Source organism: Poeciliopsis prolifica, unplaced genomic scaffold, assembly GCF_027474105.1.
Source record: "Poeciliopsis prolifica strain line A6 unplaced genomic scaffold, Auburn_PproV2 SCAFFOLD040, whole genome shotgun sequence".
NCBI classification, from domain to species: Eukaryota; Metazoa; Chordata; class Actinopteri; order Cyprinodontiformes; family Poeciliidae; genus Poeciliopsis; species Poeciliopsis prolifica.
The window spans coordinates 3,187,977-3,215,056 of record NW_026562415.1 but is presented as its reverse complement, the minus strand read 5'-3'; the positions used below and the strand labels follow the sequence as shown (position 1 = coordinate 3,215,056).

Sequence of the window (27,080 nt, the reverse complement as noted above, 5' to 3'; positions counted from 1 at the left end):
CTGCAAAGTTTATGGTGCAATCCAATCTGATTCTCAGGGTAAATATATACAGCATAAGGACAGGTTAGAGTGGATCCCTGTAGATCCGCAGATGGACCAAGCAGGTCAGTGTTCGCAGCATCATTCAACTGAGTCAACAGTGATTTTATTTTTGACCTCTTGATTTCTGCAATTGAAGACCCAAATGTTTGTTTCCTAGAAAAATACAATTATTTGTAACTAAAGAGAATTTTAAAAAAAGGAAAACATTCACTTTTGAAATTCAGCTTCATAAAACTTTCATTCTTAAAGCTTTCACAGATTTGAGACTTTTTTTAATTAGTCCAGATTTGACAACTTTGTGTTTTAGGGTTTTGGCAGTCTATTTATTTCAGGCAGAAATGGTTCTTTAGTCAAACTACAGACCTGTTGAAAGTAATTCAACATACTAACAAGAGATGTAGGAAAAAAAAACCAATTGCACAAATCTGACAAGTTCTTGCAGTATTAAATGGCATGCACTTGTAGTTATACGGCCATAAGAGGACAGTGAAGTAAAAGTTTGTAGAGAAAGGCTCTTTGGACCTTCCTGTTAGTGAGATGTTTTCACAGCACAAAAAAAGAACAAATAGCTGAAGCTGCAACAAAAGCATTTTCCAGTTGAGCCCAGCTCAACATCAGCACGTTTTTCACAAAAAGTCTCATCAGGACTTTGCAGCTGAACGTAAACATCACAGGCAGCAGTTCTGGATTGGCTGTAGCACATTCAGAAAGAAAAACAACAAAAAAATACTCCTATATGGCAGCACTCATCTCAAAGAACCACACGCTTTATGTAGGAATCTAAAGTTACAAGGTGAAGCTCGAGTTTTAAACCAACACAATCTGAAAAGGGAAGAGATGAGTTTTAACTTTAACTCCTGACCTGTGAAACCTTTTCTGCTCCGACTCGTTTTATTTTTCCTCCTCAGGGTTCAAAGAGCATGTAAGTCATCTCTTCCTGTCATGTCTGCAATAAATCTCACAGTGGATTCTTTTTTTTTTTAACAAATAGTGTCTATAGTATTTTATCTTATGACTCAAGGTGAATCACCTTACATCAAAGTGGGATCCTTTAACAAACTGTTGTACAAACAGTTCATGTCTGCACCATAAAACATTCATTTTTACTTAGGCTGAGCTCAAATCTTCAGTCTTTTAATGAACTTGATATGGAGCACGGTTTGTTTTAGCAGACGTCAATCGAAGACGTCTCTGTCTTGTGTGGCGATGAGCCGGGACTCCCCATGATGCAACGTGAAGAAGGACTCTGGTTTCAGTCCTCTCTGCTCCAGGGCCTCTCTGAGGCGGACCGGCGGCTCCAGGTAGTGCTGCATGGAGGAGAGACGAGGTGAGGAAGTCTAGACTTAAATTATATGACCAGTTGTTTTATTACACCCAGAAAAAAAATGGCAGAGTTTGTATAAAAAGTGACTGAACTGCAAAAATCAGGCATTTATGAAAACAATATTTCCATATTAGTTAAGACTTAAAAATACTATTTCTTTCTACACTACCTTTAATGACTGACCAGTGTTTAGAGTGAAACACTGGTCAGTGTTTTACAGTGACCAGTAAAATTTCAGTAAATAGACCAAATATCTGCCAAAAATTCATGATTAAGAAACAGATGAAAATATTTATCTGGGAAAGTCAGAAATTTTAATAGAACCCCAGTTTAGCTTTTCTGTGCTGCTGGAATTTAACTTCAACCGATTAAATCATGGAAAGCTGTAGGAGAGAAAAATAAAATAGTGTAGGAAAGAGGTAAAAAAAAATCCCTTTCCTGGTCCTGTTGACTAATTTATCTGAACTTGCAGCAGGACAACCTGAAGGCTGTGGTGAAGATCAGGATTACCGGCTTACTGAGCTCAGCTGAGTCACAAAGCTTACTGAGGTTTATGATCCTGTAACATGTGACAACACTGCCTGACGTTCCCGTCTCATTTAGCTACTATTTAAGTCAGTTGGCCTCATTTGTGGCATCAAACTATATCTCATTTAGTCTTAAAGTGAACTGAACAGCAGCACCACTGAGGATCACAATGTGAATAATTCACCTTTTCTATATTCAGGTTCACTTAACAGTCTGGAAATTACAGTATTTGTTCTACACAGGAAGATCACTAGTGCTGCACTGTGATCGTGAACTCATCTTTTCTCATATCTTACCTCATAGGCGAGAGCGAAGGTCCCCCAGTGTATGGCTACAGACTGTTTGGCCTGAAGGTCCTGATGAATCTGAACCGCCTCCTCTGGATCCACATGCTGTCCCTTCATCACATCCCTGAGAAACCGACAGGAATTGACAGAAGTCCTGCTAACTGCTCATTAATGCTCTGCGGTGTGGCAGTGGGAGCTTCTCTACCTGGGCAGGTACGCTCCGATTGGGATTGCTGCCAAGTCGAATGGCCCAAAGCGGCGTCCGATCTCCTGGAAGGACGGACAGTAGCCTGTGTCGCCGGCGAAGAAGAATCGATGGTTGGGACCCAAAACAGACCAGCTACCCCATAAAGACTGAAAAGAAACAAATGGCGACAATGGTGGCAGTTTTTAGTGCAGCAGAAAATGAAAGAAAGATTTCCATGGAGAGATGGAGGAGCTTTGCCCTTTTTGTTTCATCTTTCTTCTCCGTTCTTCAATAAAGTGCTTCTGTCACACATTTCTGCTCACTTGTCCATCGTTAACATCACAGCACTTAGATTATCAGTGTGGTTTATGACAGCAGACCCCACCCACTACAACATCAAGTACCCTGTTATCGTCCCACGCTGTCCGTTTGCTCCAGTGCTGAGAGGGAGTGCAGACAAACGTGACGTTGTCGTGACCCGGGATGCAGTTTTCCTCCCACCAGTCCAGCTCCATCACGTTCTCACAGCCCATCTTGGCCAGCCAGTCCATCAAGCCCAGGGGCACGAACCTGTTAAAACAAGCATCGTATTTCACAGGAACGCTGTACAAGCTGCTGGGTGTGGGACCATGAGGGACACATACCAGCGTAGTTCCCCTCCAAAGCGTGCATTAAGGCTGGCAACAGATCCAGCATCCAGGTGATCGTAATGAGAGTGGCTGATGAGGACGGCATCGATCCTCGGCAGCTGTTTGTAGGAGAGGAGTGAATAAAGCGAGGTTTCATTCAAAGGATTCTGTTTGTTCACAAAGTAAAGGCAAGACATCAAAGATCTTCAAACCTGTTCCACTGTGCAGGGGGGTCCTCTGTATCGTTTGGGCCCCACGAACTGAAGAAATGATGCTCTCTGGCTGAAAATAGGGTCAGTCAGGATGTTGACCCCCTCCATTTCGACCAGAACTGTAGCATGGCCCAGCCAGGTCACCCTCATTCCAGCATGAGAGTCCAACGCGTCTGGATTCTGGACAAAGTAGGGCTCCAATACTGGGAGTTCACTGTCCAGGACCTGTGGGAACAGCAGAGAGGACAGAAGAAACTTAGACTGACCAAACCAAAAAGCATCACTTTAAACAAGCTCATCTTTCCACCTATTGTAAGTGTTAACAGCTAAATACTGTGAGAAAACCTATCAGAGGACAAAACCTTGTAGCTAAAAGCTGCTTTAAAGTTTTGCCTCAGCTGATTTGAATAGAAATGGATGCCACACTTTAAGTGTTCATAAAACCAAGATTTTTTTTCCTAAACCTTCACAATTGTCATATAAAGTCCAATAAACAGACAATATACAAACAACTGGTGCAAATAAAGAACTGAATGTTTTGCTGAGTGAAAGGAGCCTTTAAGGCCAGATAATCCCCTCAATGAATGAAAGCAGCAACGTTTCCAGAAGCAGCTATAAATAACAGCATGTTAGTTCAGGGCTGTGAAAGATGAGCTTGTGATACTAATTATTACAGCAGAGCAGCAAGCAGAAATAAATCGAAGCACCGCAAACTTGGTTCTTCTTTCTCTAAACGTTGTAATAAAAAACAAAGTTTTAAGTTTCTGAATTATCTACAGTAAAATAAAGTGACTTGCAGGGTTTAACATGCCTCTTTGCTTGTCGGCACATTGCTGTGATTTGTATCCAGCACCAGAAATCTGAACAGCATAGAGTACGACGGGAAGCGCCATGTTGGCCAGGGGTTTGTCCAGCGACCATGTTTATCCCGGCAGGACTTCGTCACCTCCTCCTGCGTTCAAAAATAAACACACCTGAGACGCAGCGCGACACTTACGTGAACCCTGCAGACACTTGAACGTTCGGAGTTGGTGAACAGAAGGAGGAGAGCCGGTACCTCCAGTCGGTAGTCCAGACGGAAACTCTTACGGGAAGAGCGGGAGGAGCTGCTCTTCCTCAGTGTCCGAGAATCCACCTTCCCACCTTCAGCACCTTGAAGCAAATCACCGTCCTTAATGACAAAAAAATAAAAAATGCAAAGAGCAATTTAAAAAGCATTTAAGTGTTGAGAACTTAGCAGAAACTCGTCCTGCCATGCAAGGTTGTTCAGGATTAAAGCGTTGCTGGTTACCTCCACCAGGCCTGTTGACTCTTCCAGCTCTGCTCCGTCTGAGGTTCTTGGTTTCTCCATGTTTCTACCAGCAACACATCTGCAACAGCACACAGAAACAAGTTCATGCTTCATCGATCTACTGAATCACTGTATCTGCCTTGCTCAAAAGTACAGCACACAGACAATTACATTACTACACCTTCACGCCGCTGACTCATTTACCTACAGCTGACAGTTAAGCAGTAAGACTTTGCATGTATCCAAATGAAAACCTGCCATGCTACTTCCACTCAAATTCAGAAACCTACTTGTGTTAAAACTTGACGTCTGCCTCCATTGTTAAATCTGTGCTGACGCCGAAGTTGGAAGCAGAAATTGAAGAAGCAACGAATTACCCAACAGATTTGACAGTTGGTGATATTTAGCAACGGTGCCCGGTCAATAACTCGTCTGCAAATGTCGGACAGAAAGTAATTCTTGCTTCAGGCAAACGTGTTAGATGGAAGCAGACAAAGTCTACATTTAGAACAAGTTTATATTTATAAAAACAAAATGATGTTTATTGATGCTGCCCATCAAATCTGACTGAAATAAAACTGTTTTGTAAAACGCCACCTGCAAATTTCAATAAATATCTTGCCTGCATCGCTTTCCTACCACTGTGAAATTTTGCATAATTTTGTCTTCATGTTGCAAAGAAGAATCGGTAGGAACTTCACCCTCCAGACAGGATGGAGACACACACAAAAAATATATGCCTGTGATGTGAAATGTGGTCCAGGAGAAAAACTACAGCTCAACAATACCTTCAATAACTTCTACATTATGTACAATTTAACATTGATACATAACTTTAAGTCCAAACAAAATGCATTACATATTGTGTTTGTAATTAGAATAGACTTCTGGAAGACCCAAGCACTGTGTAAATACTTTTGGACGCTCAGAACTTCAGGAAAAGCCTGCACAACATTTTGAAATAGTTGCTCATTTTGAGTGAACACCCAAGCGAGTCTAATCAAAGCCTCACACCCTATCCTGTTATTTTCTACACTCCCCAACACACCGCTCAATGTTTCCTACACACCCTAACAACTAAAAAGGAAACACCCATGTTGCATTAGAGAAGACACGATATGCTGAACATACAGAGACATATGAACACAGGAAATGCAAGCAAAGCCTTGGACAGCACTTTCCCTCTCCATGCCTTTAGGCTGCAGCATCCTGCTGATGCACTCAGCCTCATGAATGGACTGAACACTCAGACTGTGGGAAAACAATGGTGCCTTGTGGGTGAGTGACCTGTGGTCAGACAGATGTGGTCAAGTAAACAACAAACTCAAAACACTCGTTTTAAAACTCCACCCATTAACCAGACAAACTTGTCAGGAGAGGGAACTGCTGTCAACAGTTTCTGCATTTTAGCCTGTTAGGTGAGCATCGCATCAACACTCGCAAAAATTATTAATTGGTGGATATATTTAAACTGCTCGTCTCACCAAAACAAAAAGGTTTTAGATGCCCGAGAAACAAAGCGCGAGCCGCACATGATTTAAAAGCCAGCATCCAGTCAGGCTTCCCTCCAGACTACTAAACACCTTTGAACAGAGAACGTACCTGAATCAAAGCGCGACCAGAACAACCTCTACCGGGCGGCCATGTCTGTCCCACCAGCTTTCCGCCGTTTCACCGACAGCCGGGCGGCATCACTCTGCCCTCAGGTTACTCTACTGCCCTCAGGTTACTTTACTGCCCCGCTGACAGGCCAAGACACGGAGGGTCCTTCTCTACGACGGCGGGTTGAGTTTTGGCGCATTTGGTGTCGCGGTTGGATAACGACTCGGTACGCAGCTCCGCTTCTGTGACGTCGGCGTTAAAGCTGCGGTCACGTGACCACCGTGTAAACTCACTGCAGGAGGTAAAATAAAGGAGTCGCTCTGTTTTCTGTCCCACTTGGTTCCACTGGACTCAAATAAGTAAATGAATAAATTAATGTTAGTTTAGACATTGCCAAAGCAATTTAATGTCAGAATTAAGAAATACAAAATAAAAAAATTAAAAATTAAAAAAATACAATCTAACATTGTATCAAACAAACCCAGGCGCCTTAAGGTCAGGAGTATCTGGTTTTATCACATACATCTTGTAGCAAACTTGCAAAAAAAAAAAAAAAGGCAAATATTCTCAAAGTCCCTTAAAGCTAAAAAATTAAAATAAAAAAATATGCCTTCAATTAATGAATAAAACCTAAAACATTATTAATTGCAGTCTGCGTTCCAACTTTTCATTACTGCAATGTAATGTTTTCATCATGTGCAGCTCATTGAGTTGCTGAAATGTGCTACACCAATAAACTTGCCTTGCCTTTGAGTTAACGGAGTATATGCAAAGGAAACGTCTCAGACACACTGCTGCTTTGTGTGTCATCAAGAATAGACAAAAACAAAATACAATTATCAAGGGGGGGGGAGCTGGTTCAAACAAAAACAATTTGATGTCTGATGGTGAAAATGTAGCACTCAGCTGGAGAGTCTCCTTGCAGTGAAACACATCCCCTAAAAAAAAATGGGATGAAAGCCCAGACTGAGAAGAAACAATTACTCCAACAACAACAAAGCCAGATTACAGTTTGCCATTGCGCTCAAGAACAACCTTACTTCTTGACTATCAATATAATTGGAAAAGTAATGGGTGAGTCTTGCAAACTTGAAAGTAAAGAAAATATAGAAACATCAGCAAAGGTTTGGACACAATTGGGTATATTTACACTAAAAATCTGATTCTAACTAGATGCAAAAAGGCTTGACTTGAATTCAGGGTAAATATGGCCAAGAGCACCAAACCAAGCCACATCTCCCAGATTACAACTGGACATAAAACAAACAAAAAAGTCAGTGTGATCAGGATTAAGTTATTCCCATCAGTGTATGCAACTGGCCAAGAAGTGACAAAAAAACAAAAAAAACAGTTTAAATAAATGTGTTTTTCTCTCCTTCAAATACCTGACACCAGCAAAAACACTGCAAAGCAAAGCAGTCATTTTTACAAAACCTTTAAACAAATCTAAAAGTTACTAGTCCACTGTCAGCTGATCAAACATCCAGTTGCTACTTTTTGTACAGCTGTGCTCCAGGAAGTGTGTGACGTCATTGCATGACAGCCCAGTCCAAGAAAACCCTCCTAGAAACAAAACAGCCACAGAGCCAGGAATGAGCCCAGCAGACGTGTCTTCCTCCAACAAACCCAACTTACCCAGACGTTCTCCCCCTGACGGACACCTGAAGACGACTCAGTCTCACGAGATTTACGAATTCCCGCGGCGAACTCGCGTGGTTGAATTTACGTTTGCAGACAAATATCCGCATGTGTTTTAAAAACGCGGTCTCCATTCTAACGCACGGCGTGCTTGCACGTTTTCATGGCGTTAATATTGGACCGAAACCAAGTTTTACGTGCAACACAAGTTCAATGTCCGGACAGGCAAAAAAAAAAGTTACTACACTTCCTGTCTGGAGCATTCACGGACGTTCGGAAATGTGAGTACTTTAACACTATCCCAAAAAAGTACGGGCATTTCGATGAATTGTTTAAACGGACATTGTTTGTTAGCCTGAAGTAATAGTGACGTTTCACTTTGGAAGTTAAGAAGTTTCGGTTAATCTGCAAAAATTATAAAACCTGCCTTATCTATAGGTGAGAAATGAAATAACATTGGTTTTCTGAAAAGACCTGACTAAAAGAGAGGAATTCCATTTAATCACTCCCTTTTCACTCATATGAATGTAAAGGTTTGTAAGATAATTATATTAAAGCTTCTGGTATGTTATGGATCTTCAACTCACATCAATGGAAAAATGTCTGTTTTTGTCCACACAGCTTGAACTATTCACTGGGAGGTCACTTCCACGCTGGACTTCACTTGCTCTTTTGAAATCTATTGAACTATTTCTTTGAATGCGCTTTTTCTTTTTACAACAATGAATTACATTGATGCATAATGTGTTTATTTAACTTACAAATTAAATTGTCTCCTAAAGACTGATGACCCCATTAGGTCACCTCAGATATGAATTATATTAAACCAATAAAAAACACAAGTCTTGTTATTACCAGAGTTTCTTTATATAAAAATGTCATATTAGTACAAAAAAAAAACAGAAAAGGAAAGAAACTCATAGGTGTGAGCCTTTTATGCACAGATATTACTAACCAGTAATATCTGTGCATAGAAAAGGCCCTAAAAATCACACTAAACTTCTTGACTAAGCTGCAAACAATTCTACACATTTTTATTCCAGAGACGGAAATAAATCAAAAGCACCAATGTTCATTTGTTTTTGAGATTGTACTTGAGCTGTCAAGCTGAAGGTTTTTTTTTTTTTTTTTTTTTTAAGCAAAGTGAAGTCTGTCCCCGAATGTAAAGAGTAAAAAACAAAACAAAACAGGGAACACAAATAAAGACGGGATTCACATCCAAGATGACGTGTCTCCAAAACAAGGCTCATTCTGGATTCAGAGAAGAGGGCTAATACAAACCATTCTTGTCTGTTTTTGAACACCTTTCAGTGCTCTTTATGGTCTCCGTCCTCTTCGAGCTTCCTGATCTCTCCTTTCAGGTGATTGATGTTTTCCCTGCTGGCTTTCAGCCTATCTTTAAGCTCAGTGATTTCTTGGCTCGTTCTTTTCTTTGCTGCTTCCAATTTCTCCTTTGTCCTCTGTTCCAGTTCGCCAACTAGGAAAACAAACAAAGACCGTGCTCAGAAAGGCAAAGACTGCTGCAATGTGAAGTACTTTCCCCTTCACTTTCCTCTGGAAACTGTGAAACAGCAACATTAACACATACTTGAGCTGTTGCTATTGAACATGTGAGTACATACACTCTGTCTCGTGCTTATAAGCTCCAAGGGTGAGTTGTCTGGATGTGGTCAGCAACTGTTGCATCATGGCCGTTGGATCCTGGAAAATCTGCAATTCACAGTGTAAAATAATCATGATTGATAAACAGGAACACAGAGGTGAATCCAATGACACCCAAGAACATAAGTTGTACCATTTCATCATAGAACTCAGAGACAACCGTTTTCTTCGGCATGGCGCTGGAATCTGATTGGAACAGCTTCAGCAGATGGTACAGAGTAACCTTTGGCAACAAAATCATATATTTTTGGTAAACAGGCAACCCTTACATTTTCAATTTCAACATTTTATGCTTTTCAGGTCCAAAGTCCAGGATACAAGGAATGACACAAAAAAGGAGATTAGAAATGCAGGACTATAGAAGAATAGTAGGAAAGAAGGAAGGAGGAGCAAGTAGAAGAAAAGTAAGATTTTTTTTAGTGGGTTGGGGTTACAGGAGATCACTGTGGGGGAAAGAAGGGACTGAAGTATATTAACAACCTTTGATAATGATATATGGAATAAAGCCTAGAAGTAGATATTATTTTACATTCTTTGTATCCTTGAAATCAGTTTTTGTTCAGTTTCAACCAGATTCTGTTTCAGAACCAATGAGCCAAATTAATCCTGGATTTAAAGCTGTTCGACATTCAAACAAGTATTTAATATAGCCGTCCTTTTGAAAAATCTTAATGAATCTACGCTTAGTCAACAAGTTCAAAAAGGGGTGGAAGAGGGAGCTGTAGGGTAAAAGCAAAAATAAAGATGCAATGTAGACATAAAATGGTTTTATTGACCCGTTAGAAAAAAGAGGGGAAAACATAACATTTTTTCAGTCTTCATTTTATAATTTTTTATATTTATTGAGGCCTGGGAAATGTAAAAAGCAAGTCCCCAAGACTGTTTGAGAACCATGAGTATGGCTCTTATAGTAATTACCTGCACCAAACAACATTTCTACTTCCTGCTTGGATATGTTACTTACAGGTCTCTCATTAGGGTCAATGAAGAAGATCTTGATGATGATTTCAAACTCTCCCCATCCTGTCTCTGTGATCTCATATGGAGGCTTTGTGACCACTAGAGAAGAATGACAACATTAGCAGGAGATTATTATTTGTGATAACATCCCCTTCTGATACACGGTGGTGGCCGTATCATCTTTTTAAAATGTTCTGTTGTGACCTTTGTCTTACCTCTCAAGGGGTTTACATAGCTCTCGTGTAACTTGAACTGGATCTTCTTTACATAGGCAGACATATCCTGGGAGAGTTAAGATCAATGAACTTCCATAACTTCATTTTTACATCAGTAAATACCACTATTTGAGGATATTTCTTTTCCAAAGATCCCACACCTCATTTCTGTAGGGTTTCACATAGACAGACCACTGATGAGTGTGTCCATCCTCCTCTCTCTTCTTTCCAAAGTAACGGGCGACATTTCCAAACACAATGGGCTTCACTATTGTCACTCCCTGCAAGGAAAACACCATGAAAGTTGAGTATGGACAATTTAATACTGATCCCTTCTCAATAACACTGCGAGGGTTAGAAAAAGGAGCCAAGTGACTGTATTTTTATCGAGCAGAAAACCCAAACCGTTAACATGTCAGATTTGAATTCGTCCTTTTATCTTTACCTTCACGCGCCCTCCGGAATCTGGTCCAAATTCAGTCATCTTTTTGAACATAGTATTCCGATAGCAGGTTTTAGGGAACAGTGTGGGACTCTAAACGTCTATTCTAGTTCCACTACTCGTTTCCAAACCCATTTAAGGGGCCATTTAAGCGTCTAGCGAGCATTATATGCAACAAAACCGCGTTCAAACATAGGCGGAAATGACGCTGGAAATGTGTTCACCTTCCGGAATGAACGGAGGCTGAACATAAAGGTTCCACCACAACGCAAATAATGATGAAAAGAAATATAAACGACAACTGCACGATTTTTAATAATTCACCGAGTTTCTAAATGTAGGACGATTCTAACCAAACAGTTTAGTAAATATATATGAATTTTCTTGTGGATGTTTTTTTAAAAAAAAAATCTTATAGTACCAGAAATGTTTTTATATTATAACAACTAATATTGTAACCCCCACAAAATAACTCGTTTTATTAAGTAATTTTGTCGCTTATCACATCAAGAAACGTGGTCTATTGAAATCAACAGAAATTTAACACAGGTGATAGTAGTAAAACAACACTTAAGAGTTTAAGTTCTAGTTACCTTCATTTCTGGCTTTTGAAGGCCATGGCTTTGAGTTTTAGGTAGACATTACAGAGATATGAACTGATGACTGTTTTCAAACCTAAACCTGCTTCATAACCAGAATCTGGTTAAATATTACCAAGCTTTAATTTATTTTCTAAACCAGGAGTCTCAAACTTCTTGTGCACACAATTAGGAACTTTAAATGTAACTGCCGAGTAAATTAATTCTACCTCAGAATCTCTATCATCCAAAAATCAACTTTTCAAATTTTGATGTTTCAGTTTGAAACTCCTTTCATACTGCATTCGTGCCCAACAATCATTCAGTAGTGAGCACACCACATACAATGACTTTGCACCTTCGTTTAACATAATGCTGTGGAATGTAATCCCATGCATTTTGTTGAAAGCTGCCCAAATGTGGTGGTTGTGTTTACTCTGGTATGAACACTCTTAGTAAATATTAATCACATTTGATTAAATTTGGTATGAGTTTCCAAACTCCTTTCTCAATTCTAATTGCTTGAACTAAGAGGCTCCATTACTTTTGTGGGACTGATACACAACATTCTCACAGTATCCCCAACAATTGCAAAAGCAGAAGAATTAAGATTACAAGCCAGTGACATTTTTATGGGTTAGAAATTAATATATTTTCAATGCTTTTTATTAATCAACAACTCTGCATATAATTTGCCAAAAATAACCTAAATTTATTATATTTGTAGTCGACCATTACTTGAAGCTACAATTTAGTCCACTATACTTAGTTGCTATATTGTGCTTCAATATTTAAAACTCCAGACATTTTTGATAAATTACAAATGAAACAAAAACTGAATGCAAAATAATTTTATTGGTAAAAAAAATCAGCAATGTGAATCCACTGTATTCCTGACAAATACCTCATCCTAATTAAGTTTTACAATAACCAATAGTATCCTAAACTGAACTGTATTATGAAACAAATCATGTGAAAATCGGAGCTTTTAAATTGCTTCACTTACTTTCCAATTCTGTTAGACATGGTTAGTTCAAATAAGACTATCCCATACATACAATAAGTTAAATTTAACTTAAATTGAAAACATTAAAAAGGTTACTTTTTATGTTTTGTGTAGTGGTCTTGCTCGAAGCAGCCGCCATTCAGGCTCCTCTTTACTTCTTCTCCAGGACAAGCAGACCTGACAACACTTACCTTTTAGCTGTGGAAAAAGGTTGGCACAAAACTGACCTACATTTTAACCAAAACTCAAAGGATTTTTCTCTTATAGCTCTTACCATGCCTATGTACATTAAAAAAATTTTTAGATTACTTTCTTTAGATACAATATAGCAAGACAAAAACATAAGCCAATCATTTTTTAACAATTTCACTTTAAGATTTTCTGTTTCGATTAAAGCGCCGTTGTCAAAATTAAACGATAAAAACATTAACCAAATTCTGAAGCAAGTATAAAAAAAAAAATTTTAAAATTCTACTTACCCGTTCACTAAAAATCTAATACACCCGTCTCCATTACTATTAACAGAGTTAACAGGCTCATAATAGAATATGAACATTTGTGAGTACAAAACACAATACAACACACCGACAAAAAACATTCTGCAAGAGCATCATCAGGACACACGTTTGCGCTCAAATTGTAACGAGCAATCTTTCAATGTCCTTTTGTTTCCCCCAGATAACACTTGAAATGTAAGATCTCAGATTATGTCAAAAATAAAATTAGGGTGAGATGATAACAGTAGGCAATGTCAAGTGGAGAATAAAAGCCAAATACAACAAAAATGTCCCCCCCCCCCCCCTTTAACATCTGCCTATATGGATATGTGACGTAAAAAGAAAGAAAAAAAAAACGTATTATATTTTGAGACACGGTTGGAGCAGCTCTAGATTCTTAACATGGATTAGCAGTTTTTACAATTTTATTCTCTTAAATTCAAAAATCCGTGAAGACTTACAATTCAAAAAGTAAATCTGTATTGAAACAAATACAGCTATTTTTCGTCGCAATTCAAAATTTGGCCTCAAACAGTAAAAAAAGCAGAACTTCTTAAAAGCATTTCCTCAAATGTAAAAAAAAAAAAAGCTATATAAGACAAACTGACAATCACAGTGACACAAATGCAACACAACAGGATGGGTGGTGAAGTGAAAGAGAGGCTGCTGTATGTGGCAATCAATCCCATTTTAACATTGCGTTTTAAAAACATTTCAGGTGCATGGAATATTGTTCTGATCACAAGTTTACATACACTCATCATGGGAATTGATGTCAATAATTTGGAGAATTAGCAATACACGTGAAAGCATTTTCCCCAAAGAGTGAACTACTTTTAAGGGAAATAACAGGAAGCAAACAAATTTCTCGAAAAATGTATCTATTTACAGCATAAATGGCTTGCTGAACTGGTGTTGGCGGCATTGTGTTACAGGAGTGGTTCACTGCAAGTAGGTGGGATAGATAACCACCTTAAAATTTTTTCACTTTCAAACAGACCAAAGGCTAGAAGTTTAAGTAAAGATGCTAGTTTCAGCCTCGGTTGGAACACTGTTAAATATTTATGATTAAAAGCTCCGTGACTAGAAATAAACTAATTCAAATGATTTCCAGTAAGAGCTTCTAAATGTATTTAATGAGAATTATGCTAGCAGCTGATGGACGACTACAAAATCTGATTTTGTTGTACAAAAAGCACAGCAAAACAAATAAATAAAATAGCTCAAAAAACATCTGAAAAGGCTCCAAATTAATGACAATCCATGAAAATGAGTGAATGTAAACATCTCTTCAAACTTGCATTCGACACTAACCAGTTTTTACAACAATGGACTAAAAGAAAATGGGTAATCAATTAATGTAACAGTATTGCTCACTATGACGAAAATGTACCACAAACATTTTGTCTTCATCACTTTTGGTAACTATCCAGCATAATTACATGTGAAGCAGCGCAGCAAACGGCAGCAGGTTTGTTTTTTTTTTTTTTTTTTAATTTACGACGTGATTTCCAAAAATGATCTTAATGCCTCTAGGAGCGTCCATTTTGGTTCACATTCGGAAATACATTCTACTTAAGTCTTACCTTGGAAAAATCCCATCCATTTGAAGAGAAACAAAATGTCAAGGAAAAGGATCACTTACTTGGTGAAATTTGGGATTATAAAAAAAAAAAATTAAAATAAAAAAAAATAAAATCAGTGCAAAATTACATTTAATATAAATGAAACAAACATGTAGAGAAATTCACCAGATGAGTGGACCTCAAACATTTTTTTTATTACAACACCATCTAGTTTTTCATTCAAAAATCAGACATTTACAAACATACTAACCAGGAAGAAATGAGAATGAGAGAGAGAGAAAACGTCAAACATGAACCCTATAAAAACTTGCCTATTTTGAATTTACATAGTACAGCGAGCCAAATAAAAACAACAAATGAAAAGAACTTGATGCTTATCTTCTATTTTTAGGGTTGCACAGCCATTTTATTGTTTCTTTGCTTCTTTGCAAAAAAAAGAAAGAAAAGAGCATCACACATACTAGTCTTTATCTCAAACAAAACAAAAATAAAAGAACTGCTTGGAAAGTTTTCTTTCATCTTTAGTTATGAATATAGACATTTGGACAGAAGCCTTACATAGATGAGGGTCCTCCATCCACTGCTCTTAGTCAGGCAGACAACAGAGAGAGGGGGATGGGAGGAGAAGGAAAAGAGAGGAGACATGGACGGGGGGTGCAGGAAGAGCTGGTAGTTGTAGTCCTGTCCGGTCATGCAGGGTGAGCGGGGTGATGGTGTACTGAGAGCGTTCCTCCTTTTCCTTCCATCCTTGATCCACGTGAGCTGAAAGGTGTCAAAACGAAGGGTGCAGTTTGGTTTGGAGCCAGCCCAAGAGTAAACACTCCCCCACTCACCAATAAACCTCTACGCTACAGAATATGTCCGCCGAGGCTGGGTTCAATTTACCATCACTTTGAGTCGCAGTGATAAAGTTTACATCAACATAAAGACTGCATTGTGTGGGGATTACGACAGATGCTGGATAACAAGGCACCGTTTCTGTTATTTTAGCTAATTACTTCTTTTTTTTTTCTTTTTGCACTCAGCTGATTGTGAATTGCACCCAACCCCAGCGCATACATGAGAATATCATGCAAATTTCAACAGAGCAGCTTATTTGCAAAGTTTCAGCATGAAGACACAACAGAACATTTAAAAGTGTTCCTTCGATATTCTAGTGTCGATACCTTGAATAAGAGCTATATTCATGGACAATACATTTATGGACAGAGAACCTCCAGTTAGATAGGCAACATTTTAGACTGACTTTTGGTATTTTGCAAGAGGCCTTTAGTAAATTGCAAATTGCTGGAGAAACATGCTACATACAGTTTAAACAGCAAAAACTATCCTGGTTTATTAAGGTTTTATTTTATAAACACAGCTGCAGCCAACAATATTGTAAAATTGTTTTGTACAAAAGAAGGAAAATAGGATTTAAAAGGGCTACCTTCACACCTTGAGCAAAAAGATTTTAGAAATCATGTAGTTCATCTCAAATTTGAATCAGCTTCATTATTATGCTTCTGAAAAACGTCCTGCTTTATTTTTCATTACAAAATTACAGCTTTGGGTAGACAGACTAGAAAGCTAAACACTGAAAATGTGGATCTGTGTTTTTCCAACAAAGACACTTCAGAGCTCGTTCAGAACCAGTGCTCGGATTTTTCTGTTGATCCAGTTGTGACAAAATTAGCGTATAAAAACATAAAAGGACCACTAAGACAAAGTATCGTGTGAAACAGGACTTCAGGCTGTGCAAAACTGTATTTAATAACTAATAATTTAATAAAAATGACATTCTGCAACTTCCAAACAAATCACAGAAAGTTGATAAAGCATTATTTTGTGTTTGTGTCACTGGTTGCCAATACCAACACTAATTTTTTGTTTAAATAGCACAGAAAAAAAAAAAAAAGAAAATAATTATCCCCAGTCCTAAACTTGCACTGAAGCATTTTGGAGGAAAAACAAGACCTGGTTCTTTAAAAAAATTTTGAACATAAAAAAACACATATATAATCACTGACTTTTTAAAACTCTGCAATGTACATTCTGCCACCAAAATCTGTGAACTTGATATTTAAAAAGGTACAACCTTTTCTTTTACATGAAACAATGCCGAGATGCAAAAATGTCATGTTTCCCATCAAGATCTATCAAACAGAGCAAATCAAGCAGATGGAAAACTTGATGTCAACACCTGAGCACAACAAAGTGCAGCATGCAAAGAACAGAAAACTTAGAGGTTGTATGGCAGCAGTAAATAGAGTCAAACTATTTAGTCAGTATATCCCTGCAATATTACAAGCCCTTCAAGATTGTTACATAAAAAATGACAGAAATACCTAATTTGTTTCAATCCCAGCTTTACCTTTTATGGGACAAAGATTCAAATTTCTACATTAAAACCTCATGGGTACACGCTGATTTCAGATGTTCTATTAATATTAAGGAAAAGCAGATGGTTCATCCCACAATACTAATTTTATGAGCAATACATCATTTGCTGAATAATTAAAGGTTCATTACAAATGATAGACATGAAAAGTGCATCGATGTCTGCTTGTAAATGGCAATTAGATCAAAGTCAAACCAGGGTTGAGCAGTCTCCCTCATCTCACAACTTTTAATGTTGGTTTGCTTTTTACATTTTACAAACCAGGCCTTTTAACAGGGGGCACAAAACGTTTCAGATCCAGACCATCAACTCATAAATCCACCAGATGTTTCATTTAAATTTAGATCCTGAAGTCAGCTTTTAGCAAGGTAATCTTTTTTTTTTAATATATAGCAACCCTTAAGGTTTTTAACAGAATACTGAATCTACAGTATTCTGGGTGTTTTTAGTGATTCGCAGGTGGTTGTGGTCTTTAATCCCTGTGAACGCTAGCAGCCACTGTGGAAGTTTTGTACATTGCAGACCCCTGATCTAGAGTCCAGACAGCATTAGGACTTAAAACGGATGAACTTGCTCTCATCAATAATTTGAAGACATTGCAGACTTCACCAAACTTTTTTTTAAAACTCAAATTTTCTTAGGAAAGGGTTTCTTTAAACTCTGATCTGCTACTCCTTGTAACTGTGTACATTCCCCATAGACCTTATTTTGTTACTGCAAGTTGGTTCCAACCTTTATTTTTAGAGTGTTTGACTGGTTTGACATGATCAAATTGCTTCTTTGTTAAAGGACATTGACGATGCCTCTTCAGTAATTATACTGGCAAAGTGTCTAAAGGCATTGCAAAGCAAGAAACTTTGAAAAACACTTAGTTCACGATTATGAACACCAACAGTAAAAAGCATACTTTGACAACAGATGGCCAAACCATAACAGATATAACTACATATATAACACGACTGACTCTTTTCCTGAAATATTACATGGAAGGGCTTGTAGCAATGGAACATGGGGCATATTTGGACATGATGTTTTGCCCATTTCCAAAGTAATAAAGTAGTTCTCAAACTTTACTCAAATGCATTTTATTGTCCATACATTCAATGTCAGGTCTTGTGTCCACTGGGTACTTTTTAATTTTTTGTGGCAACAGGTGTTAGAAAAACCTGGGGCAGTTAACAAGGCTTCTAAACTTAATTGTTGCCACCCAATATACAATAAAAAAAGAAAATTTAAATGATTTGTATCTTAAACAGGATTCCCAATGGACACAAAGTACTTTTATGTGAAATAAATAATGCATAATTTAAGGATACATACTTTGAATACAAAGTTGTTTGACATACTAAGATCTAAGATTCAGCACAAGTCTGCACTAAAAAGGACATTGCAGTAAAATGGTGACCAAGTGATATTATGTTGGGCTTTGTCTGCTTCTAAAGTTCAGCAAAACCAAAATGTAAATCACCCTGCTTAATATTTCATGGCATACAATAGGGACACTAATAAAAAGGCAATAGTATATATTAAATACACAATGCATAATTCCTCACTACAAGTGCATTTGACTCTGAGGTCTGGAAAACCACAAATGTTCCTACTGATCTCTAATCATTATTAAATTGAGATCCAAATGTTTCTTTTTCTTAAACAAAGCAGCAGCACACCACAAACAACATTTCAACTACAGCAAAGATATACACAAGGTAGCATGTTATTTAACATGCAAATGGTGCCTTGGTAGACAGTACCAACCAATAACAATTACAACATGGGTGACACTAATCAGAAAGTGACCCAGAAAGACTAAGAGTAGCTTCAACATGTTACAGATTAATTTGAGAAGCAAAACACCAACAATGTATTGTAAAAATTACTTAGAGAAGTTGGTGACAAAGAATAAATAGATCACTTCAACTAGTATGACATGACCAAAATGACAGCACAACATACCATGCTGGGACACAACCTGGATAATTCATTTCAGACTGCAAACTAGGGACGGGCACTGATTATTGAAGCTACAGTAATTACATTGGGCTTTAACAACAAAATGTTGTACGATATTTCCATCTTGTTTTACTCTCCCTGACTGTAGTGTGTTGCTGTTACCACAAGAGGGCGATGCATCAGCTTAAAGTAGAGTGAGTTTAAAAATGGCTTTCATTATCTCAATGATTTCATTTCAAATTTTTGTTTGTATTTTTATTAATTTTATATTAAGTTGTGGGTGCAAAATGTTAGGAAAACAGGAAACCGTAACAGAGCTCCTTTGTGACAAACTACTGCATCCGAAGTGAGCAATGGAGTTTTATAGTAGGTCCTTCCTCCCATCAGCTACCAGACTATCAATCACTGTTTCCAACAAACTATCTAAGTATTAGTTTTTACATCCCTCTTGGTATTTCTACTGTTTGCACAATTTTATTGTCACTTATTGTAAATGTCTGTTTTCAATGCAAAAACATCCAGTCATTTTGTGTTTTTCTAATTGTGCAATCTTTTGCATCTGAATACACAATTAACTGCAGTGTGTCATGATGTAATTTTGCCCTCACTGTACAGTCTGTTATTTTTAATTGTGTTTATATTTTATATATACAAATGTAAAAACTCTAAAGTTTATCATAATTATTATCCTGTGACTTTTCCTGTACTCTAGGGTCTTGGTAACCAAGATCTATAGTCAATATTGGATTATAAGGTTTCTCCTAACCAATTTGCCATTCTACAGATGTTTGAAATGCCCATCCCTACTATAAAGTATGACCAACATTATTAGATTATTATTTAAAATATTAAAACATTTACATAACTGTGACATTTGACTTAGCTAACTCATCTCTTTTTACATAAGTTTAACACTAAAATACCTGGAGCAAGCACATTTTTCTCAAATATGTTTCACACCAACATACATGGCAGATTAAATCAGGAAAGACAAGAACGTGAGGATCCTTCATTTCTCAATTTCACCTCAAAGTTTTACAATGAGGTTCAATTGTCTGAAATTCAACAAAGCTACATTAGATCTACTCAAGTTTGACACATGTACAAGATCAGGTCTTGCATGCAAACAGTCGAATGCTAATATTGCTTGGGGTCAACTTCACATTATTACAGATCTACATTAATAAAATGTTTTCCTGCCAATAACCTGCATTTTACTTTCACTTAACTCAATAAAACAAGTCAGGTTAAATGCAGATTTTGCAATAGATACTATGAGGACAGATGGGACATCATATGTGTGGCATTAAATGACACCAAATACCAACAGTTAAAGTCTGTAAATGCACATAAGTATGTCTAAATTCAAACAATCTTCACATTCAAGCCTAAAGGTTGCTCCACATTTGATCTAAGCTTGCAGCTGTTGGTAAAACACAAAACTCAGCTGTTTAACATTCCCAATCATTGTCAATATAGCACAATCAGAATAAACCAATTCTTAAGAGGCACTGAGTTATATCATCCCTTCAACAGAGGAGTCCACAGGTGATGAATATTGTTCAGCTGTGGAAACTACTCAGAAAAAATGAAATGTATATCTGCGTATAAAAGGATCAGTGAACTTCATGATTTACCAACTTCTGAAGCCCAAATATAACAAATACATCCAACACTGAATTTCCAGTGACTGCTAGTGTTTCTGTAACTTGACAATACAAATCGCAACCCTGTTCCAGTTCACGTGTTGCATAGCAAACATTGACTATTGCATAAAATAAAAGCACTATGTGCATCTTCCAACAAACAATCACTCAATCAGGAGCTTCATAGCTGAAGGACATCAAACTTGCAAAAGCAGAACAGGCTTGAAGCTCACCGATCAGTTTCAGACACAGCTGGTGTTGAAATGTTAGTCTATAATAAGCTTGAACAATAAAAGCTAAAAACTTATCATTAAGCTTCAGGACTTTCAGCTTTTGTAAATGTGCCATTACATATATTTTCCCAGACAGTAAACACAACATGTGCAATGGCTCACATTGTAAAACTAAATGGTAACTCACCTTTCCACCTACCTGAATCCATAAGGCTGAGTTTCCAAAGCCTTTTCCTTGCTCACTTAATATTTCCTTTACCCAAAAGTTTCTCATTTTATGTCATGTAATATCAGAAGGTAAAATGGTATACTGCAATTTAGTTGGAGTTTAATAATCAAAGAAGTGAGCAAAGGAAAAGGCTTCATATCTCCGTTATTTTCCTCTTCCAACGTTTTGGTTCAGATCCAATTAAAATGGCTACAGAGCACCACGCTGTACCCACCTGCCCTGACATCTAGCGGTGCCGGTACTCCCTCTCCCTCTCTCGTTCACGATCTCTGTCCCGGTCCCTCTCGCGGTGGCGGTCGCGCTCCCGGCTGCGCTCTCGGTAATAATCCTCGTGCCGGTCTCGACTGCGGGATTTGTGTCGCCGGCTCTTTTCTCTGGAACGGCTGTGGTCGCGTTCTCGGGAGCGTTCTCTTCTGGTGGAAATGAAATGCTTGTCGACTCAACATTTTAAAGATAAAACCTTTTTCTTTAGCTTTGTTTTGTTCTTACCTAGATACAGAGCCGTAGCTCTTCGACTCTATGCCATGGAGACAGTCCTGCAGGGAACTGATGAGGACTTTGCAGCGGTCGTCTGCAGAAACTTTGGACTGCTTAATCAGACTGATGGCCGTCACCAAAGTCTCTATAGCACTGCCATAATCAGCTAAAGGAGGGGGAGATATGCATTAAACAGGGAATCTAATTTTTTAATATATGACAAATGCACTGTGAAAACACATTTATTGTCTGAATTTAGGAAACACCAGAAAGTAGTAGGCAATTCAACTGAGAAGAAAAACTTGGCATCAGGTTCCAAGATAGTGTTAATATTTTCTTTGAAATGTTGCACTTTGGAAAATTCTGTTAGGTAATTGGTAAGAAAGAGATTTTATTACAACATAAATAAATGTATTCATCAGCAGGCCTGTTCAATGTGTGGATTTTGCTTTATATTTTTTTGGTGATCATATACAGTTGGCAGGTTAAGCTGCTTCAAATCCTAATTCCTGCTTGAATTGTGAGCTTTATTTTAGCTCTACCGCTTGTCAACATTTAGATATTTTGTTTGCCTAAAATTCCAGATAACACTGACTTGAGCTCTCTTGCTACTGATAGTATCTTCGTTACCTGCGCTGGCGTCAGACACGGCCCTGGAAATGGCGCTGGAGGAGATAGCTCTGTTCCTGTTCATGATCTCTTCAAACTCGGCCTCATTCAAAGGACCCCGTGATGACTCCATGTCTCTACAAAAAGCCAATAAGGAGATCAGTCACCAATGCAGCCAATAAAAGATGGTTGTTTTTTTTCTTAGCGTGACTTCCATTAGCCTTACCCTCGTCCAGGACCGTAATCTCTGGAATCATATGGCGGAGGCCGTCCGTACAGGTCGTTTGGCCCTGGGGGGCCTCGGCTGTCGTTGGGGGGCATGCTGTTCCCTCCAGGTGGAGGGAAGAAGGCCGGGTTCACATGAGGAGCTGGTGGTGGCCCACCTGGCGGAGGGCCTGGCAAGTGTGGGGGTGGAGCCAAAGCCAACGGGGGTCCAATAGGGCCTGGAGGCCGAGGAGGAAAAGGGCCTGGGGGAGGCGGGCCCTGATGAGGCGGTGGAGGACCTGGAGGGGGGACGTAACCTGCAGGTGGGGGGCCTGGAGGGAGAGGTCCAAGTGGTGGTTGACCGAACTGAGCAGGGAAGAGGACAGGTGGGGGAGGCCTGTCGCCACGATTCGGGGGGCCTGGCAGAGGAGGAGGAAGGCCTTGGCCAGGAGGTGGAGGACCTGGAGGCCCTGGGGGGCCAGGAGGGCCCGGAGGAGGACGAGGAGGTCCCTGGATCCCACCTATAACGAACAACAAGGAGAAGAAGAGATGTACTTAAAGCAAACTGCTTAACCTCTGGCTACAGCCAAACAGCTCTCATCTGGAGAAATAAGCATGTTGTTAAAAGTTCTGGAGGTCTTTCCTACATCACAACACAAAATGGGAAAACAACAAACAGCATAAAGTACATTAAAACTCTAACAAAAACATCTTAGGACGCCTTAATTTTCTTAGCATCTTTCAAATAAATGTTAAGATGCTGATTGGGTGAGAACGCAAAGCAGAGACAAATGACAGACAGATGAAAGCAAGCTGGTGCTTCATATAATTAATATCCTGAAAATACAATTTAATGGACAACGGTTCTTCTGATGACATCGGAGGAACCATTTCTGGAATGAATACTTAAACCTTGCTTAAAGGCTTCTTATATTTGATAACGTGCCTTACAAAAGTACCAACAGCACGTAAACTTCCTCAATGTGTTACGACACAATCACAAACGTCAATGCATTACGTGAAGCGGAAAGACAAATTTTCTTTTCCTTTCTCCTCCAAATAAAAATAGGACATTTAAATTTATCACCAAATGCCTTCAGAAGTCACTTAATTGACAAAACCCATATTTGGTCGATTAAAGTTTGCAAGGAGAAAAGTAAGGGACACAACAAACTTGTGAAAAAAGACACTGGTGGTTCGACATTCTATTGTCATCAGTTTTCACATTTTGATCTGTGAAGAGGCTGGAAACATTTATCCATGTATCCATTTCAGCTCACTTCATAATAAATCAGTGCGTTATGTTTATCAATCAGACAAATTGGCAGTAAAATACACTGAGGTTTGTAGTCGTTACAAAATGTGACCAAGTTGAAATGATCCAAACACTTTTGTAAGGCACTGGTATGTTGGGAGTGTATTTGGTAAACTGAACCTTAAATAAGATTATTATCCTGACACAATTTGTACCACAGGTCCATCACCAAGCTTCTAAGTCTTCAGAGAAGGAAGATAACTGATCAAATTATTCAGATCAATCGAGGTGTTTCACCTCTGCTATGCCAGCTCCCGTTCCTGCCCCCCGGCGGGAAGGGATTGAAATTCATTTCCATCAGAGGGCCATCATGGTGGCTAACCAGATCTGGTCTCATTCCCGAGCCTAATGGGGAAGAAAGCAAACCAACCATCACTCTTCCCTTCATAAACTTCTGGCTCCGAACTGAAGGCCTGACGCATCCCAGTGGGGGAGGGGCAACAGTTAATAAGCAATAGATGAGGCATGAAAAGGATTGCATGGAGAGGAGAAAAAAAGCGCTACAATCATGTCTTCTGCTTCTTGCATTATGCAGGCAACAAGACTTGTGGAGAGCTAAAAGACGCCAAGTTAAGCTTTAAGCAAACAGCTAGTTAAGAAATGGAACTGGAATCAGTCAGCGAGCGAAGGGCTGCAGCCAGGAAAGTGGAACTGGAGGCAGAGTGGGACAGACAAAGAACAATCTAAATTAAGAAAAGCACAGACACAATTCTGGCAATACAAATTAAAACTCTAAAACTGTACGAGTGACTTTGAGTCCATGCAAGTCTGAGTAATAGGGTGTTTGTTGAGCAGAACCTTGTGACAAAAAGCCAACCTAATCAGGCTGAATCTTTTGGACTGACTGCAAAATTTTAAGTTTTTTTTTTCATTTTTCTTAATAAAAAAACCCCTACATTTAGTAAAACACATGTAATAAAGTGTTTTCGACACCTAACACCACCTCTAGTATTTCCCTCAAAACCAACCTGGGAAGTGTGGTGGTGGGCCTCCGGGCCCCACTGGGCCGGGGAAGCGGTCATTTCCAGGACCAGGGGGTCCAGGGAACCTGCCTTTGCTGCGGCTGCCCATCGGGAATCCGCCACGGGAGCCTGAGCCCGGAGGGCCGGCTTTACCTTCCCCAGACATTTGCCCCGACTGGGTACCTGTGCAATCAGATAAGATAAAAACAAATCCACATATTTCTATTTGCTCGTCCCAATTGACTTCATAAACAAATAGAGGATTATTTTACAAACCTAAAACAAAATTTAATAAAGTTAAGACATGCCAAGAGAGCAGATGGCCAACTTACTTTTACGTGACTGCATCTCAAACTGACTCAGAGATTGTTTATTGCATGGGGTGACGATGGGATTTTGGCCATGGAGCTCCCTCTTGGACAATAGGTCCATTAACTTTCTGGACGATGTCTCTGAACCGACACACACCAGGGCAAACCTGGAACATTTAAAGGAGGACGTAGACTTATACCGCCTGGAAAATGGTTTCTTAAAGAAAACTCGTCTTCGATTCAAAGTATTTCTAATGACATATCACATATCAGACACCAACGAGCTCACCCTTTAGACTGGCCATTGGCTCGGTTTTCAAAGAACTTGATCTCAAGAACATCTGAGATGCCTATTGACCGAATAGCTTCTGTCAGGTCTTCGTCTGTTGTCCACTGCGAAACAAAAGACAGCATTGTCAGCATACCAGGGCTCATTCAAGACACAAATCAAACGTTTGGAGGTTCAACATAAATCTGAGCTGTAATAGTTCCTCACCCATGTCAGGTTTCCTATGTACAGGGCAATCCTTTTGCCTGTGTAGGTGTAAACCACATTGGGTGGGGCGCTCTTCCCCCCTTCGGAGCCCCCTGGAGCAGGGAGCGAGTCCAGGTAGTCACGGTCTTCCGGAGCATCTCCGTTATTGGCTGAGGGGGATATTACGTCATCGTACAAATCGATCTGCTCATGAGGGGGGTATTCCGGTTCCTGTCATAAAACATCATTAGATGAATATAAACATGGGGAGCAATTAAGCCATACCAGCTCAAACTTAAACACTCAATTTACAGGAATCACAAAAGCCACATTTTCTGGCAGCAAATTAATTATTTTAGGATCAAATATTGTTATATAAAGAATTAAATGTCGTCCCAAGGTGGAGCATAAATTGATCTATTGTTGGCATAAAATGTCCAATGAAAGACCAAATAAATCATACAGTTTTGGGTTCCCCCCATTCACTTATTTCTCCAAGATCTCAAACTTGGAAAGAAGCTATTGCAACTTTTAGAAGAGTTTCTGCGTCAACACAAAATTGAATCACAAAATTGAGCCATTAAGAGCACAGAATGAGAGGGTTAATCCTGTCATTTAGTTCAGGTGTGCTGGAATCCACATGCTGCTGGACAATGGCCTCCAAAGGCTGGAGTCTAACAGAGTTATCCCAAAATAAGAATCAACAATAAAAAAAAATCAGTAACTAGAATAAAAATGTCAAGAAAACAGCAAAACCTCACACTATTAATATCTTTTTTTATTTTTTTAAAGGCATTCTCCTCATTAGAAAAATTAGGCATAATGGTCGAAAAGCTCATACTATTTAGTTTTAAATGTACAGGAGACATCCGCGTATCGAAAACATTTTTGTCAACAGACAAAACATTTTGTAGATAACCCACATCTAGATAAAACTAGTGGTGTCTCTTCAAGTACCACGGAAGAAGTAAACAAAAGGGGCGTGTGTATAAAAGGAAACATGACGAGATGCTAATAGCGCGTAGCTACAGCCAGATGTATTTTCACTCAATTTAAGTGGAGTGTTTTCTAGAATTGTTCACGGAAGAATATATTTATTTAGCTTGAAGTAATAAAACTACAGCGCTACTAAATAGCTCGCCTGAAATAGTGCGAAGCTAGCTAAGGAAACTGCTTTTGTTTAGCTTTAGTCGCGGGAACCATGGCTAGGCCTGACGTGCGCTGCACCATAAACCCAATAATACACACTGAGCTCCAAAGTGTTTACGATAAAACAATAATATTTTGTTGCACGTTAATACGTATGCAAAAAATACATGTTCAAATCGATCGCTTTATATTTAAAATGACGAGCTACTGAAGCCGAGCTGCAGGCTTGCAGCATGGCGAAAGAGGCCTACTTCGGAGACGAGCTATTTTGATAATAATTCGACGGGAATATCATCAAAACACCGCTGACAAACCCAAAAATACGACGTCCCCTAACACGTGTGGTAATTTAGGCCGTAATACCTGGCTGAATTCCTCCTCGACGTCGGCGTAGATGTCGATATGATCCACACCGTCCGCCATTTTCCTCTAACTCTGTCCGCCCCGCCGGTGC

The 27,080-nt window shown here is 39.0% G+C and overlaps 3 protein-coding genes across 10 annotated transcripts; all 3 read right to left on the bottom strand.

Moving 5' to 3' along the window:
* Positions 1-107: 107 nt before the first annotated feature.
* napepld (N-acyl phosphatidylethanolamine phospholipase D) lies at positions 108-7,971 on the bottom strand. 3 transcript variants are annotated; one of them, XM_055054600.1, is made up of 10 exons: positions 7,738-7,969; positions 4,501-4,579; positions 4,267-4,380; positions 4,021-4,161; positions 3,210-3,434; positions 3,013-3,116; positions 2,773-2,938; positions 2,387-2,535; positions 2,191-2,305; positions 112-1,349 (listed from the first exon to the last, which is right to left on the bottom strand). In XM_055054600.1, exons 1-10 carry the CDS (start codon positions 7,872-7,874, stop codon positions 1,218-1,220), a joined length of 1,362 nt encoding a protein of 453 aa, XP_054910575.1. In that variant the 5' UTR covers positions 7,875-7,969; the 3' UTR covers positions 112-1,217. The 3 variants fall into 3 exon arrangements, with proteins under 3 accessions (XP_054910576.1, XP_054910575.1, XP_054910577.1); XM_055054602.1 differs by lacking the exon at positions 7,738-7,969 and adding an exon at positions 6,103-6,617 and having other exon boundaries at positions 119-1,349; XM_055054601.1 differs by lacking the exon at positions 4,021-4,161 and having other exon boundaries at positions 108-1,349; positions 4,207-4,380; positions 7,738-7,971.
* Positions 7,972-8,828: 857 nt separating this feature from the next.
* Positions 8,829-11,268, bottom strand: yeats4 (YEATS domain containing 4). Of its 2 annotated transcripts, XM_055054603.1 has the most exons (7): positions 11,023-11,266; positions 10,739-10,858; positions 10,578-10,644; positions 10,367-10,461; positions 9,536-9,625; positions 9,363-9,450; positions 8,829-9,217 (listed from the first exon to the last, which is right to left on the bottom strand). In XM_055054603.1, exons 1-7 carry the CDS (start codon positions 11,071-11,073, stop codon positions 9,048-9,050), a joined length of 681 nt encoding a protein of 226 aa, XP_054910578.1. In that variant the 5' UTR covers positions 11,074-11,266; the 3' UTR covers positions 8,829-9,047. The 2 variants fall into 2 exon arrangements, with proteins under 2 accessions (XP_054910578.1, XP_054910579.1); XM_055054604.1 differs by lacking the exon at positions 9,536-9,625 and having other exon boundaries at positions 11,023-11,268.
* A 3,578-nt stretch (positions 11,269-14,846) lies between these two features.
* On the bottom strand, positions 14,847-27,080 carry cpsf6 (cleavage and polyadenylation specific factor 6). Of its 5 annotated transcripts, none has more exons than XM_055054592.1 (11): positions 26,990-27,080; positions 25,499-25,708; positions 25,292-25,395; positions 25,024-25,169; positions 24,698-24,883; positions 23,967-24,074; positions 22,437-22,935; positions 22,232-22,347; positions 21,614-21,767; positions 21,339-21,537; positions 14,847-15,448 (listed from the first exon to the last, which is right to left on the bottom strand). In XM_055054592.1, exons 1-10 carry the CDS (start codon positions 27,047-27,049, stop codon positions 21,351-21,353), a joined length of 1,770 nt encoding a protein of 589 aa, XP_054910567.1. In that variant the 5' UTR covers positions 27,050-27,080; the 3' UTR covers positions 14,847-15,448; positions 21,339-21,350. The 5 variants fall into 5 exon arrangements, with proteins under 5 accessions (XP_054910567.1, XP_054910568.1, XP_054910569.1 ...); XM_055054593.1 differs by having other exon boundaries at positions 21,339-21,534; XM_055054594.1 differs by having other exon boundaries at positions 24,698-24,874.